Below are 14,271 nucleotides of genomic sequence, written 5' to 3' on the forward strand. Positions count from 1 at the left end.
AAATGCCTACTACAATCTTCGGCCTAGAGCAGGATTTCCCAACCTTGGAGACTTTAAGATGTGAAGACTTCAACTCCCAGCAGAGCTGGCTGGGGAATTCTGGGAGTTGAAGTCCATGTCTTACAGTTGCAAAGGTACACAGGACCATTTTAATCACAGGACCATTGGCATAAGTGCAAGGACTAGTTGTAAGGTGGTTATTTTTTTTTGCGCGGTTGGAAGATCATTTATTTATTTATTTATTTATTCACCATTCATTGGCTGCCCAACTCCATTAAAGCAGAAAAGGAAGCCGAGCTTCCCATTCAACCCGGCAAAGGCACCAAGACCATTTAAATCAAGTCAATTTTGGGGGGGGAAATGCAAGCTCTGTCTCAAGGTAGCGCATTGAAAGCAGAGCGGGGTGGACTAGATGTCCTCTGGTGCCCCTCAGAAGTTACAGCCCCGTCAGCTGAAGGAGCCGCCTAAGCCACGGGCCTGATTTTTTTTAAAAAAATGCAGTTGTGACTTAGAACAGTCACTGAACGAACGGACTCAAGACTACCTGTCCTGAGCATAACCACCTTCCTATCCCAATCCTTACATTGGGCTTCAACAATTTCAGACAGCAGCAACAGTACCACCACACGCACATCTTCTTGGCTTTCTTCCTGCTTCCTCAGGAAAAAACCCAGCAGCTCTGAAGGATGCAAACGTGCTGAGTGAAAGCAAAAATATAACAGTTATATCATGGTGGCGGCTTTCTGTCATTTTTTCATTCAACCTCTGGATGTTTTAGGGCAGGGGTAGGCAACCTCGGCTCTTTTATATGACTCATAGACTTCAACTCCCAGAATTCCTGAGTCAGCTGACTCAGGAATTCTGGGAGTTGAAATCCATGAGTCATAAAAGAACCGAGGTTGCCTACCCCTGTTTTAGGGGGAGTTGTATAAGATGGCAATGCCACAAAAATCTGATCTAATCTTTTGGCTGTTGGGAGATTAGCAGACTTTTTTTTTTTAAAAAAAGAGGTGCATTAAAACAACTGGAGCATTAACATGCTTGTTTTGTTTCTGATTCATGGGTTTAAAATCTGGGAGGAATAACTTCCCAACTTTGCCTTAGAATACAGACTTACCACTCCTAAAACCATTTTTTGTAATATATTTTATTGATTTCCCCACTCCTAAGAACTTAACTATTTCTCCATACTCGTTCTTCAGAGTGAGCTGGGGTCTTCAGGGCTCAGAAGCCTCTGGTAGAGCCTGCAGACCTCCCACAGAGTTATCAAGATGTAAATTTTAACGCGGCAGGGATATTGTCAAATAAATGGGTAGAAGGAATCTTTCTAACATTACTTCATTTGAATTAAGTTTAAATAAACATCAAATAAGTGGCTCTTGCTTGTACCTAGCTTTAGGAAGAGCTGTCTGATTTCAACAGAGTGGTGGCTCTGCCATTGAAGATGCTCCCTTTGCTCTCTGCTGCAGATCTAGAAAAAGGAGAGGTCAGAAGTCCCCGTTCTTGTGAACTGGGAGGAAGGAACTCCTTTTGCCCTTCAGCTGCCTTGGTTGGCTAAAGATTGATGGGCTTAGGGCAGGGGTAGGCAACCTCGGCTCTTTAATGACTCATGGACTTCAACTCCCAGAATTCCTGAGCCAGCTTGGCTGGCTCAGGAATTCTGGGAGTTGAAGTCCATGAGTCATAAAAGAGCCGAGGTTGCCTACCCCTGGCTTAGGGGAACATTGATGTTTTTTAGGAAGGCCCTCAAGACCTGGTTATGTCATCAGGCTTGGAGTTCCCGGAGTACTGATGAAATTTTAAGGTGGCTCCCTTATTGTGGTGGATGCGATTGATATACTTACTCTAATAAATTCTTTATTTTTAATAATATTTAATTTTAAGAAATGATTACTCATATATTAATATTGACTGTTTTGACTATGACTGCTTTTACAGGTAGTCCTCCACTTACAACCATTTGTTTGGTGATCATTTGACGTTACAATGGTATTGAAAAAAGTGACATGACTGTTTTTCAAACTTATGACCACGCATCCCGATGGTCACGTGATCAAAATTCAGACATTTTGCCATTGGTAAGTTTTTATGACGGTTGCAGTGTCCTGGAGTCATGTGATCGACTTTTGTAACCTTCTGCCAAGCAAAGTCAAGGGGGAAGCCAGGTTCATTTAAGTGTTACTAACTTAACAACTGTAATGACTCACTTAACAATTGTGGCAAGAAAGGTCATCAAATGGGAGAAAACTCACTTAACTGTGTTGCTTAGCAATAGAAATTTTGGACTTTTGTGGTCATAAGTCAAGGACTATCTGTATATTATTGTTTTGTTTGATTGTGTACATGCCTAGGGTCACTTTTGATGAGATGGTAGCTATATGAATTTGATAAAAGTGTTAAGTGTGTGTGTATGTGTGGGCATGCACGTGTGTGTGTATATTTGGCTTCTCCATCAATTTGTTCAGGGCAACAAATATTGTAGTAGCCATCCATGCACACTGTTTGTGAGAAAAAACAATGGAATTGGGCAGGGAATAGAAATCAGTTGGAATGGAACATCCTGATTGCCTAGTTTAATATCAACCTTTCTTTATGAATATTCTTTACATTGCAGAACTGTTCTAAGTCTAACATTTTTCCAAAGAAATGAAACCTTGATTTAATGTGAACCCTTCTGAAATCTCACTGGTGTTCATGGCTATAACAAGAAAAATGTCACCCACCTACAAAATTACAATCTGTAATTTGTTCATTCTTACCTGCAGGATCAGATTCTGTGCAAGGGGCACCACATACATATTTGGCATTGGGTTTTTGTTCACTAGAGAAGCTTCCAGAATCTGGCCCAGGATCTGTAATAAATATCAAACTAATATATATTTTATTTTCTTTTTTTCTTGTACTCCAAAGAAATTAGGATGAAGAAAGGAATGGACAAGTGACAGCTAATGTTATATAATGGTTAACCCAATGTTTCTGAATCTTAGCAAATTTAAGCTGCATGGACTTCTAGAATTCCCCAGCCAGCATACTGGCTGGGCAATTCTGGGAATTGATGTCCACATAGCCAAAGTTGAGCAATACCAGATTCAAACTGATAGGTATCGATCCGGAAGACCATTTTGAAGTCTCCGCTCAACCACAAAGCTCATGAGGAGATTCTAGGCCAGTGCTTTTCAACCAGTGGTACGGGTACCACCTGTGGTACATTGGCACCTAACAGGTGGTACGTGACCATCCTAGAAAAGTGGTAGCGGGAGAGGGGAATGAGCTGAACCGGTGGCAGCACCGCACAAACCTGAGCAAGAAACGGCTGGAGCTGCAAGTCTGTCAGGGCTCAGCAGAAGTGCCAGGATCACTGCTTCTTTGGGGCCATCAGGGCTCAGCGGAAGCACCAGGATCAGCGCCAGGCTCCAGCTGGACCTTGGCGCTGATCCCGGTGCTTCTTCTGAGCCCAGAAGAAGCGCCGATCAGCTGGAATGTTGCAGCATCCCCAGGGTCTTGTGATTTACATTCAGATGCTTGGCAACTGATTCATATTTATGATGGTCAGTGTCCCAGGGTCATGTGAAGTGACCAAACCTGCTGCAACCACCCAGCAGAGGCGGGAAATAAAAACCAAACATCCCCCACCTCACCCCCGCTGTGAATCCTCAACAAAATGCTCACAACAATGAAAACCTCGGAGAGGAGAAAGAGTGCCATCGGGCGGGCAGGCAGGTGTCTTGCTTGGTTGTGGCTTGGGGGGCACTTTTTTCAGTGCTATTGTAACTTCAAACAGTCACTAAGCAAACTGTTGTAAGTCAAGGACTACCTGTATTTCATCACTTTTTTCCTTTTTTTGTCATCAAGTTTTTGACACCTTGCTAGGCGACTGGTGGTACTCGGATGTTGCCATATCCTAAAAGTGGTACAGTGGGTGAAAAGGTTGAAAACCCCTGTTCTAGGCCAATTCTCTCCAAGCCAATATACATCCCAACACTGCTGGAGGAAAAAAACACTTCTGCCCCTCCCCCACTGCATAAACATTTGAGCTCTTGAAGGAAAGGCAGGGTGTGAATGCAATAAGTTAAACAAAAACAAGTCTTGAGTGACATGAGAATATTATTTAGTTTGAATGCTGCAACAGTTACAACTATGCTCCAGTCCTTATGAATTTTACAGACCATGGAACTATGGTGGGACCATGATGGCTTAACATTTGTGGTACTGGATATGTCTGTATTAAAAACGGTATGTAGCTGTGACAAACCCAGCATCGTGAAATGGAACATTAATTATTAATATTTGATGAAAGAAAAAGCTCACTTTTTCTCAAATGTAGCACTGGAAGGAACTTGATTTTGCTCCCATTGACATAAGAAGGTCCCTCAGAAGTCTGGCAGATCCAGGTCCATTCTTGTGATGGCTTCCAACTTTCTGAATTAACTCTCTAAGACACCCTTTCTAAGATTCCCTCCCTACCATATTTGAATCTTCAGAAAAGGATAGGGCAGGGCTGCCTTTTTGTTCCAGAGAGGTATTTCATATATTTGACCTTTTTTGTAGTTGTACAGGTAGTCCTTGACTTACAACAGTTCATTTAGTGACTGTCCAAAGTTACAACGGCACTGAAAGTGACTTAATTTCATTTCATTTCATTTTCATTTAATTGAATTTCTATACCGCCCTTCTCCCGAAGGACTCAGGACGGTGAACAGGGCATATAAATAGAAGTACAAAAGTTAAAAAGGATTAAATTATTGCCCAAATTAAAACAATCAAAATATACAAAAAAACATTAAAACCCTAACATTCCCCCATCAGGCCAGGCCAGCTTGTTCGAATAGATGGGTCTTTAACCCGCGCCGGAAGGAGCGAAGATCCGGTGCCATCCGGAGCTCAACTGGCAGTTGATTCCATAAGGCCGGGGCGCCCACAGAGAAGGCCCTCCCCCTGGGGGCCACCAGCCGGCATTCTCTGACCGGAGGCACCCTGAGGAGGCCCTCTCTGTGGGAACGCACAGGGCGGAGGGGAGTCGACTTATCACCATTTTTCAGTTACAACCTTTGCAGCAACCCCATGATCATGTGATCAAAGTTCAGAACCTTGGCAACTGGCTCATATTTATGACTGTTGCTCTTTCCCAAAGTCACGTGATCACCTTTTGCGACCTTCTGACAAGCAAAGTCAATGGGGAAGCCAGACTCACTTAACAACTGGGTTATAAACTTCTCAACTGCAGTAATTCACTCAACTATTGTGGCAAGAAAGGGCATAAAATGGAACAAAACTCACTTAACTGTCTCACTTAACAACACAAATTTTGGGCTCAATTGTAGCCATAAATCAAGGATTACCTGTACTATATTGCTAAGGGTTGGAGATTGCTTACAGAATTTGAATCTCTGATTAAAGTGATGTGTGGGTGGGAATATACCGTAGTTAAATAAACAGTTAGCATCTTAGCTTGCTGACTCCTTCAAGGAATGACTGCCATCTGTATGGCAGGCAGTGGGAATCTCAAATCTCCTTACCTTAGAGATATAAAAAGCTTCAGTGCTGCTGTTGTCATACTGCAATGAGAGCAAAATGATGTCATCATAGATCTGAGTCTGGAATTCCTTCCTGGGAAGCAGGATGCTCAGCATGGGGCTTAAGGCCTTCAGAACTGCTAGCCTGACCTACCAAGATGGATAGAATAGGAATGGTTAATGGTGATTGTAAATTCCCCCTCCCCCTAATTTTTTCTTCAAGTAAAATTAAATATGAGCCAGAGTGTGCAGCCACCGCCAAAAAGGCTAATACAATCCTTGGTTGCATAAACAGAGGCACAGAATCAAAATCACGTGAAATATTAGTACCACTTTATAAAGCCTTAGTAAGGCCAAACCTGGAATACTGTGTCCAGTTTGGTCACTGCATTACAAAAAAAGATGTTGAAACTTTGGAAAAAGTGCAAAGAACAGTAAATAAGATGATTAAAGGTCTGGAGACTAAAACATATGAAGAAGGGCTGCAGGATTTGGGTTTGGCTAGTCTAGAGAAAATAAGGACTAGTGGTGACATGATAGCAGTATTCCAGTATTTGAGAGGTTGCCACAAAGAGGAGGGGGGTCAACTTATTTTCCAAAGCACCAGAGGGCAGGACAAGAAACAATAGATGGAAACTAATCAAGGAGACAAGTAACCTGGATTTAAGGAGAAACTTCCTAACAGTGAGGACAATTAAGCAGTGGAACAGCTTGCCTTCAGAAGTTTTGGGTGCTTCATCACTGGAGTTTTTAAAAAAGAGACTGAACAGTCACTTGTCTGAAATGGTATAGGGTCTCCTGCTTGGACAAGGGGCTGGACGTAGAAGACCTCCAAGGTCGCTTCCAGCTCGATTCCGATTAATATGTCCCTTTGACATGAATACCATTCAGAGAGCTTTGCCACCTTGCCTTGCTACATAGAATTGAAGGCATTCTGGGACAGGGTCATGAGGATATCTGAGTTGACAACTTACCTTGGAGTGACTTCCAGGTAACCAGGTCCGAGTGATACAAGCATAAAGTGGAAGAAGGTAGATGGAGAATTGCTGGACACTGATACGGGGATAGGAACTCCTTTCCCAGGTCCGAAGATAAATTTGAATTGCTTTGCATATCTGTTTCAGGGCTTGTATGTAGGGGAAACAGAGAAAGTGAGGATTTTGGTGGAAGACAGCTATTCTGCTTCTGATAGAGCGCTACTCAGTGTGGCCTATGGGGAAGCTCAACTAACTCTTCCTTCAAAGTCTTCAGAACTATTGCTAGTCCAGTTCTGAAAAGCTGCAAAGATACTTCTGCTTGCAGGATCCGATTTGGGTCCATCTCTCCTTAGCCATAACTGGTTTGTTTGAATTTGGCTTAGCGTGTTTTATGAACAAATTGTTATTTGTCAATCACTCAATTCATATTTTTCTGTTTTTCATTTCTTACAGGCTTCATTCACACAATACATTTAAACAGGTCAATTAAAATTCAAAGTGCTTACTACCAAATCTGGGAGTCATTCTACAAATGGCTAGAGAAAAGAACCAAGGATTAGGAACTGACTATGTATTAGCACTTTTGAATCCAGACAGCACAGCACGCTGGTTGAAAAATTAAAATATGTATGCAAGAGAAAAACTAATAAAATCTTTATAAAATAAAATAAAATTCAAAGTGCTTGACTTGATTAGTTTAAATCTTGCAGTGAGGGGGTCTCAGTCTTCGTGTGATTCCCAGAGCTGCCAGCCAAAGAGTTTGCAGGTTTGTGATGGGGAAATACGAATCAGTTCTGGAAGCTTCACCTGTGCAGAGGGCCCAGCGTCTCCTGCTATCCTCAATTCTACGTGTGACTGTCTGCATGGTGGTTAGGGTGATGCCAAAGAAGGGGACACAGTTGTACACTAAGGGGAGGAAAAAAGAGAAAGGAAGAGATGGAGAGAGAGAGCTTGTCAAAAGAGACGCGTTGCTCTGATCATCTTGGAAATCTACAACTCTGAAATGGGAATTAATCAAGAAACAAAGAACGTTGAGTAGCTCTTTGGGAACAGTCATGAGCTACTTTTGACTTCTACATTACAGACTATTTCCATCTCAAGGGCAAGAGCAAAGTACTGAAGGGATTTTACTGTGCATAATAAAGTCATAAGCACAATAAAATCCCTTCAGTACAATTTTTAAAAGTCTAAATTATGTCCCTCTAAGACAAGAACTGGACATCCTTCTTTGGTCCTGATGTATTTGGACTGAGGACAGTCATTCTCATTCACTCTGAGTTACAACCTACCATTCATGGCTGTGATCTTGCCCAAAGTGAGAAGAGTGAACTCATCAGGCTGGACAAAAGGCCTGAGGTGCCGCTGAAGCTCGTTCATGATGACATTGAAATGTTGACGAGCAAAACTAGCCAGTGCATTGCTGACAGCCACCTGCAGCTCTCGAGGCACCTCCTTGTCAAAAAAAAAAGAATGAAATAAAAAAATTACATTATGTATTAAACCAATGCAGCTTATTTAAAGTAGCTTACACTGAAGATTTCACTTCATTTCATCTCCACAACAACTTTGTTAAATAGGCTGGGCTGAAGAAAGGCAATTATCCCCAAATTTTCATAGCTCAGGATGATTTTGAAACAAGGCCTCCTGAATCCTAGTTTCAGCCACTTGCTGGGATGGCAGCAAATGAACAGCCAAATATATAGATGGCTCTTGATTTTATCCAAAACTTAAGAGCAGAAATTATACATCACTCTTACTAAACAAATAGCTTCTGCCAGCATCCACATATTCACGAAAGGGAGCAGATTTATCACCTGTAAAAAGTTTTCACAGTGCAGGATAAATTATAGAAAGGCAGCTTAATTCAGCCATGTTTGAATCCAAGAACACAAATATAATTATTTAGCAGATGTTCTGAACCATCTGAACAATGTTTTCACCTCTTTGCTCTGAATGATTGCTACACACTGCTCAGATGGTTGGAAGTTAAAGTATGTCAGGGAATTGAGCAGCAACTGTCCAAGTGAAGTCAGAGACACTGACACAAACTTGCAGTTTTATATAAATAAATATATTTAACACTTATATTTACAGCAGACAGATTATCAGGAACAGAACAGAAACATCATGAGGTAAATCAAATAGGATACAGAGCACAAAAAAGAAAAAAAGGGGGCGGAGGAAAACTCCCCCTTTACACCCACAGCAACCAATCATAGCGTAGATTGCCTCATGTAGGAGCCAGCATTCTCCAATCAATCAGTTACAACTGTGTCTTTTCTGGCCCATTGTGTACACTTCACTGTTGCTACCAAATGTGATATCCTAACAAAGTAGATATTAAGTTCTGTGGAGTGGGGTGGAGAAGAATGTTTAGCTCAGGGGTAGGCAACCTTGGCTCTTTTATGACTCGTGGACTTCAACTCCCAGAATTCCTGAGCCAGTCGGCTCAGGAATTCTGGGAGTTGAAGTCCACGAGTCATAAAAGAGCCAAGATTGCCTACACCTGGTTTAGCTAGAAATTATTGTTCCTGCTTACCAACAGAGATGCTCTCACTTGCTTCAAGGCTGTAAGAACAAAGCTGCTGGCAGGCTCCACTTCCAGGCCTCGCTCCAGCATAGCTCGAAGGCTGCGGTAAATGGTCACTTTCTCCCAGATAGAGCCCTGCAGGTGGGAGAAAGATCGTTTCAGCTTTGGTGTGAGACGAAGCCATGTTTTGCTGACAGAACCAAAAGTCAGAACATAGCAAATTGCAGGTTCAGAAGCTGGCATCTCTGTGATAAAAAAAGGTCACTTTTCTACTGGCCCTGCAGTGCTGTTTCTGAATAGACTAGGCTGCAGAAAGTTATAGGCCTTGGTGGAGCCCTGGCTTCACTGAACACACTCCACAGTTGCGAAGAGCAATTTTCCATACCTTGTCCTGTTGAAGGATCGTCATGAGTGCTGGCATCACAACAGCTGGCTGGCTACGAGCTGCATGTATAATATGAAATACTAGTTCCTTCTGGTTTTTTTCTTCTGGGAATTGCAGCAGTTGACGGATGGAACAGAGATGTCCTGGGCAGAAGTCCCAAAATTAAGTAGGTAAAACAATAAACATGCCCTTTGTTATGTATGCAGGCACCTGCATAGCAACAGCCACCAGGGGGAGTTGGTCTGAACGGTTTTGGTGGGAAACTCAGTTTCGGCGGGAAACCTAGGGCCAACCCCATTGGCTGTCCGCTTACCTGGCCAGGTATTTAAGGAGGCCAGGTAACCCTCACTCCCCAGTTCACTACCCCCCTCCAATAAAGAGCTGAACTCACACACCGGCTGGCGTCTCTTCCTTGCGTCGGACCCACTATACAATACCCTTGGTTTCATGGGGGAAGTGCTGGGTGCAGTTTGATACCTGTGCAACTGGACTTCTTTGAATTTTTAAATATGTATTTTAATTAAAAAGTAAACTTCCTAAGATGATTAAGAGGCTGGAGACAAAAACATATGAAGAAGGGCTGCAGGATTTGGGTTTGGCTAGTCCAGAGAAAAGAAGGACTGGGGAGACATGGTAGCAGTATTCCAGTATTTGAGGGGCTGCCACAAAGAAGAGGGGGGTCAACTTATTTTCCAAAGCACCAGAAGGCAAGACAAGAAACAATGGATGGAAACTAAACAAGGAGAGAAGCAACCTGGAATTAAGGAGAAAATTCCTAACAATGAGAATAATTAACCAGTGGAACAGCTTGCCTTCAGAAGTTTTAGGTGCTTCATCACTAGAGATTTTTAAGAAAGGACTGGAAAGCCACCTATCTGAAATGGCATTGGGTCTTCTGCTTGAGCAGGGGGTTGGACTAGAAGACCTCCAAGGTCATTTCCAGCTCTATTCTGATTGATTGACATTTAATTAAAAACTTAATTGAAATTTGAAAAGTAAAAGGAAGTCAGTTACGAGTAGTGGTCAAGGAACTAGGTTAGAAACTGGGAGACTATGAGTTCTAGTTTTGTCTTAAGTACCAACTCAACTGGATGACTTTGGGCCAGTCATTAAGTACCAAGCAATGGGAAACCACTTCGGAAATCTTGCCAAGAAAACTGCAGGGACTAGTTTAGGCAGTCACTAGGAATCAACACTGACTCACACATGCGCGCATACACACACAGGAAATTGGTATGCACAAAAATAAAAATCCAAAATATTCCAAAGAGCTTCTAGACCACAAATTTGGTTCACAAATGTTAGGGGGGAAAAGGCAGACAGCTGCAGCATAAGTATACCCATTTGTGTAGAAGAAGGGCAAAAGCAAATAGGGGCAGGAAAGATCCTTTACGTTTGATGTCCTGCTGCAATATTTAGTATTTATTGCATTTATTTACATTGCCCTGAACATGTAAATGTCTTACCTCCATTTGATGGTTCTCCCTCATCAGCCATATGCTCATACTGCTTCTGTTTCGTGTTTTCTGTCAATGGTGAAAAAAGCAGTGATTATGGTTTCCATTTACCCTCCCCATCTCACTTCCCATTTTTATGGTGGAGATGAAATTATCTTTCTCTTGTAGAATAGGACAAGTGTTTATGGCATCCCTGTCATTGTCTTAACACATGTGAACCAGACCATCATAACAAACAATAATAATGGCTTCTTTGTTGGGTATAGAATTGTGCATGCTGCTGCATTTTGACAACTTGGAATTAGCCTTGATCGTGGTATATAAAGTAAGCCAAGCAGTAGTCTGAATAGGCTGTCATATCTCAAAGAATTAACTTTCAGAAATGGCAGATGACTGGGCAGAAAAATAGCAGAGACCTCCCACCCACCTGATAAGGTTCTTGCAGGGGTCCCCCATCCAGCTCACTTTGTTCTGGGTTGAATGTTGCCTTGATCATTCCCAAAGTCCTAAAGAGCAGCTGATGACTGAGATGGGCCAGGAACAGTGTGACCCAGAGACAAGTTCCAGTTGACCTTGGTTAATGGAACAGCAACCTTCACAGAGCACTGTGACATCACTGAAAACCTGGCGAGCCCTTGGCTCATTCATATGAACCAAGTCAAGCAAGAGAGTCCAGCAGAGAAATATTGAGCAAGATTAATATCTTAATACAGAAGATTCTTAAAGTGAATATAAAGATAAAACCGGAGTGTTTTCTTTTGGGCTTAATGGATAAACAACTTGGAAAAAAAGGGAACTTGATGTTATATGTGCTGACAAGAATACCTTATGCACAAAAATGAAAGGATACTTTGATTCCCACATTGGACAAATGGCTACAAAAGTTAATGGCATTAGCTGAGATAGCTAAATTGACTACTTTGATTAGAGAAAAGAACACAATTAACTTGGAAACCGCTTTTGGACTTTGTGCTCCCGGTAGAAAAAAAAATGAAACTTCGATTTTGGGTTTTGTTGATCACAGGTTTGTTGTTATGGAAATGTATACACTATTAATGTAAAAGAAAAAAGTTGAGGTTGCATGTTGTTACGTTATTGTACTGTGCCAAAAAGTCTTAAGTCAATGTTTTTTCTTTTTCTTTTCCTCTTTACCTTACACTTCCTTTTCTTTCCTTTTCCCTCCATTTTCCCATTATTTTCATTTTTCTTTGTATTTCTGTATTTTATATTTTGATAAACTAATTAAAAAAATTGAATGAAAAAAAGGGATGGGAGTCCAAGCAATCAAGGGATTAGCAGCAAATCAGGAAAGCAACTTGGGATCACTTTCACAAGAATCCTAGGGGAAGCTGGTAGCAGGAATTTTACAGCCCCAATCCCTGCATGAGTCATTAGGAGATTCACAAGTGGCAAAACCACTTGAAACTGAGCCCACAGCTTCCCAACTATTTTGCACCTTTTGCTTGAAATCAAGGCAATATTAGTTTTGCGCAGAAGTTTTGGATAAAGGGTAGAGACAAAAGATGCAGTATAGCAGTAGCAACTTTGCTCTCTAGCTTACTGGAAAGAAAAAAGTTGTGTGGGACAACTTGCTGTGTTTTAATTTAAGTACTTGTTTTTAAAGAAATAAAGCTCTTTACAATTAGTAATATTGAAATATCATTGTTTTAATTATCTCTTGTCCCTTGTTATAAACTGAGTACAGATACCGTATGTATGTATGTGTGTATGTATGTATATATGTGTATGTGTTTGTAGGACACCTTTATGGTCCTGGGGAGTCACCCCAGAGGTCTCTATTTTGAGGGAAGATCAAGAAAACTGCTCTCAGAAATGGAGATTCAGCTTGATAGGCCTCTGATCTATGGTTGCAAAAAGAAGTGCTCAATGAGGCCAAAAGTGGTAGGTCAGAGCCAGGCTGGGTCCCAAGGTCTGTCTTCACTAAGAAAATAAACTATGTAAGACTACTCTCCCATGACATCACTCACCAACCGACTTAATAGGACTTTAAACAGGCTCAAGAAACAAAACAAAATAAATGATGAAGACCACAGAGCCACTCGACCCAGAGATACAGCCATGGCACGTTTTTATAGACTCCCCAAAATCCATAAGGTAGGAGTCCCTTTAAGACCCATTGTGTCCTTCAGGGGTACACCCACATTTGGCCTGACAAAATGGCTAAGTCTAAAATTCCAACACTTAGTTGATGAGTCTACGACCTCTGTAAAATCCTCTGAAGATTTTCTAACAAAATTACATACATTAAGAGTGAACGATGATGAGATCATGGTCTCATTTGACGTAGTATCTTTATTCACCTCTATCCCTCAGAACCTAGCCATCTCTGTTCTTAGAAATTTATTACAAAGAGAAGAACCAAGACAACCTAGTTCCCCCAATACAGATGACTACATCCAGTTACTAGGTTTTTGCCTTCAAACTTGCTAAGCACATTGATTTGTGCTTAAATTGTAAGTCGCCCTGAGTCTTCGGAGAAGGGCGGGATATAAATGGGATTTAAAAAAAACTTATTTTACTTTGAATAACACCATATATGAACACCCATGGGATCACCCATATCAAGCATCATTGCTGAGGCTGTTTTACAGAACCTTGAACAGATGGTCATGTCTGATTACCAACCCAGGTTTTGGGTTAGATATGTTGATGACACCTTTGCAGTCATCAAACGATGTGACACCACCAAATTTTTATAAAAGCTTAACTCAGTCCATCCGAGCATCCAGTTTACAGCAGAGGAGGAGAGCAACAATGCCTTACCTTTCCTAGATGTAATGGTCCACTGCCATCCAGATGGCAATCTTTCAACCACGGTTTACCGTAAAACCACACACACTGATCGCATCTTGCACTATCTGAGCAACCATCCAACTTCCCACAAAACTAGCTGCATAAGAATACTATTTAAGAGGGTCAAAACACACTGCAGCACAGAGATAGCTAAATCCAAGGAGAAAGCATATCTCCACCATGTATGCAGGCAAAACGGCTATCCACTTAGATTTATCCAATGATGTTGCAAAGATAATGCACTACATTTGAACCATGATTCACAGACTACCACAACTTGGGCAACCATCCCATATATTAATGGAGTTTCAGAAGCAACCACTAGAATCCTGGCACCATATAACATCAACGTTGCACACAGACCCAACCAAACCTTACGTTCCAAATTAATGCACTTCAAAGAACCATTATCCATGGACAACTTATCATCTGTTGTCTACAAAATCAGCTGTAACAAACGCTGTTGCAACTGTCGGGGAAACATCCAAAAGACTAAAAACCAGGATACATAAACACATATTAGCTGTCAAAAGACAAGAACAACGCTCCCAAGTGTGGGTCCACATGGCTGAACATGGCCACACCTTTGATTTCA

The 14,271-nt window shown here is 41.6% G+C and overlaps 1 protein-coding gene across 1 annotated transcript in view; it reads right to left on the reverse strand.

Annotated features, from left to right (window-relative positions):
- LOC310650701 (maestro heat-like repeat-containing protein family member 2A) overlaps positions 1-9,429 on the reverse strand; it is a gene marked incomplete at its 5' end in the record, with an annotated part of 44,322 nt that extends 34,893 nt beyond the window's left edge. The window contains 8 exons of the mRNA XM_083379472.1: positions 584-697; positions 1,390-1,471; positions 5,517-5,663; positions 6,488-6,639; positions 7,298-7,396; positions 7,780-7,942; positions 9,030-9,155; positions 9,406-9,429. Of these exons, the coding sequence (XP_083235598.1) occupies positions 584-697; positions 1,390-1,471; positions 5,517-5,663; positions 6,488-6,639; positions 7,298-7,396; positions 7,780-7,942; positions 9,030-9,155; positions 9,406-9,429 (907 nt within the window). The remainder of the gene's footprint in view (positions 1-583; positions 698-1,389; positions 1,472-5,516; positions 5,664-6,487; positions 6,640-7,297; positions 7,397-7,779; positions 7,943-9,029; positions 9,156-9,405) is intronic.
- Between the last annotated feature and the right edge of the window lie 4,842 nt (positions 9,430-14,271).

Source organism: Vipera ursinii (assembly GCF_947247035.1).
Source record: "Vipera ursinii genome assembly, chromosome: 1".
Taxonomy (NCBI): domain Eukaryota; kingdom Metazoa; phylum Chordata; class Lepidosauria; order Squamata; family Viperidae; genus Vipera; species Vipera ursinii.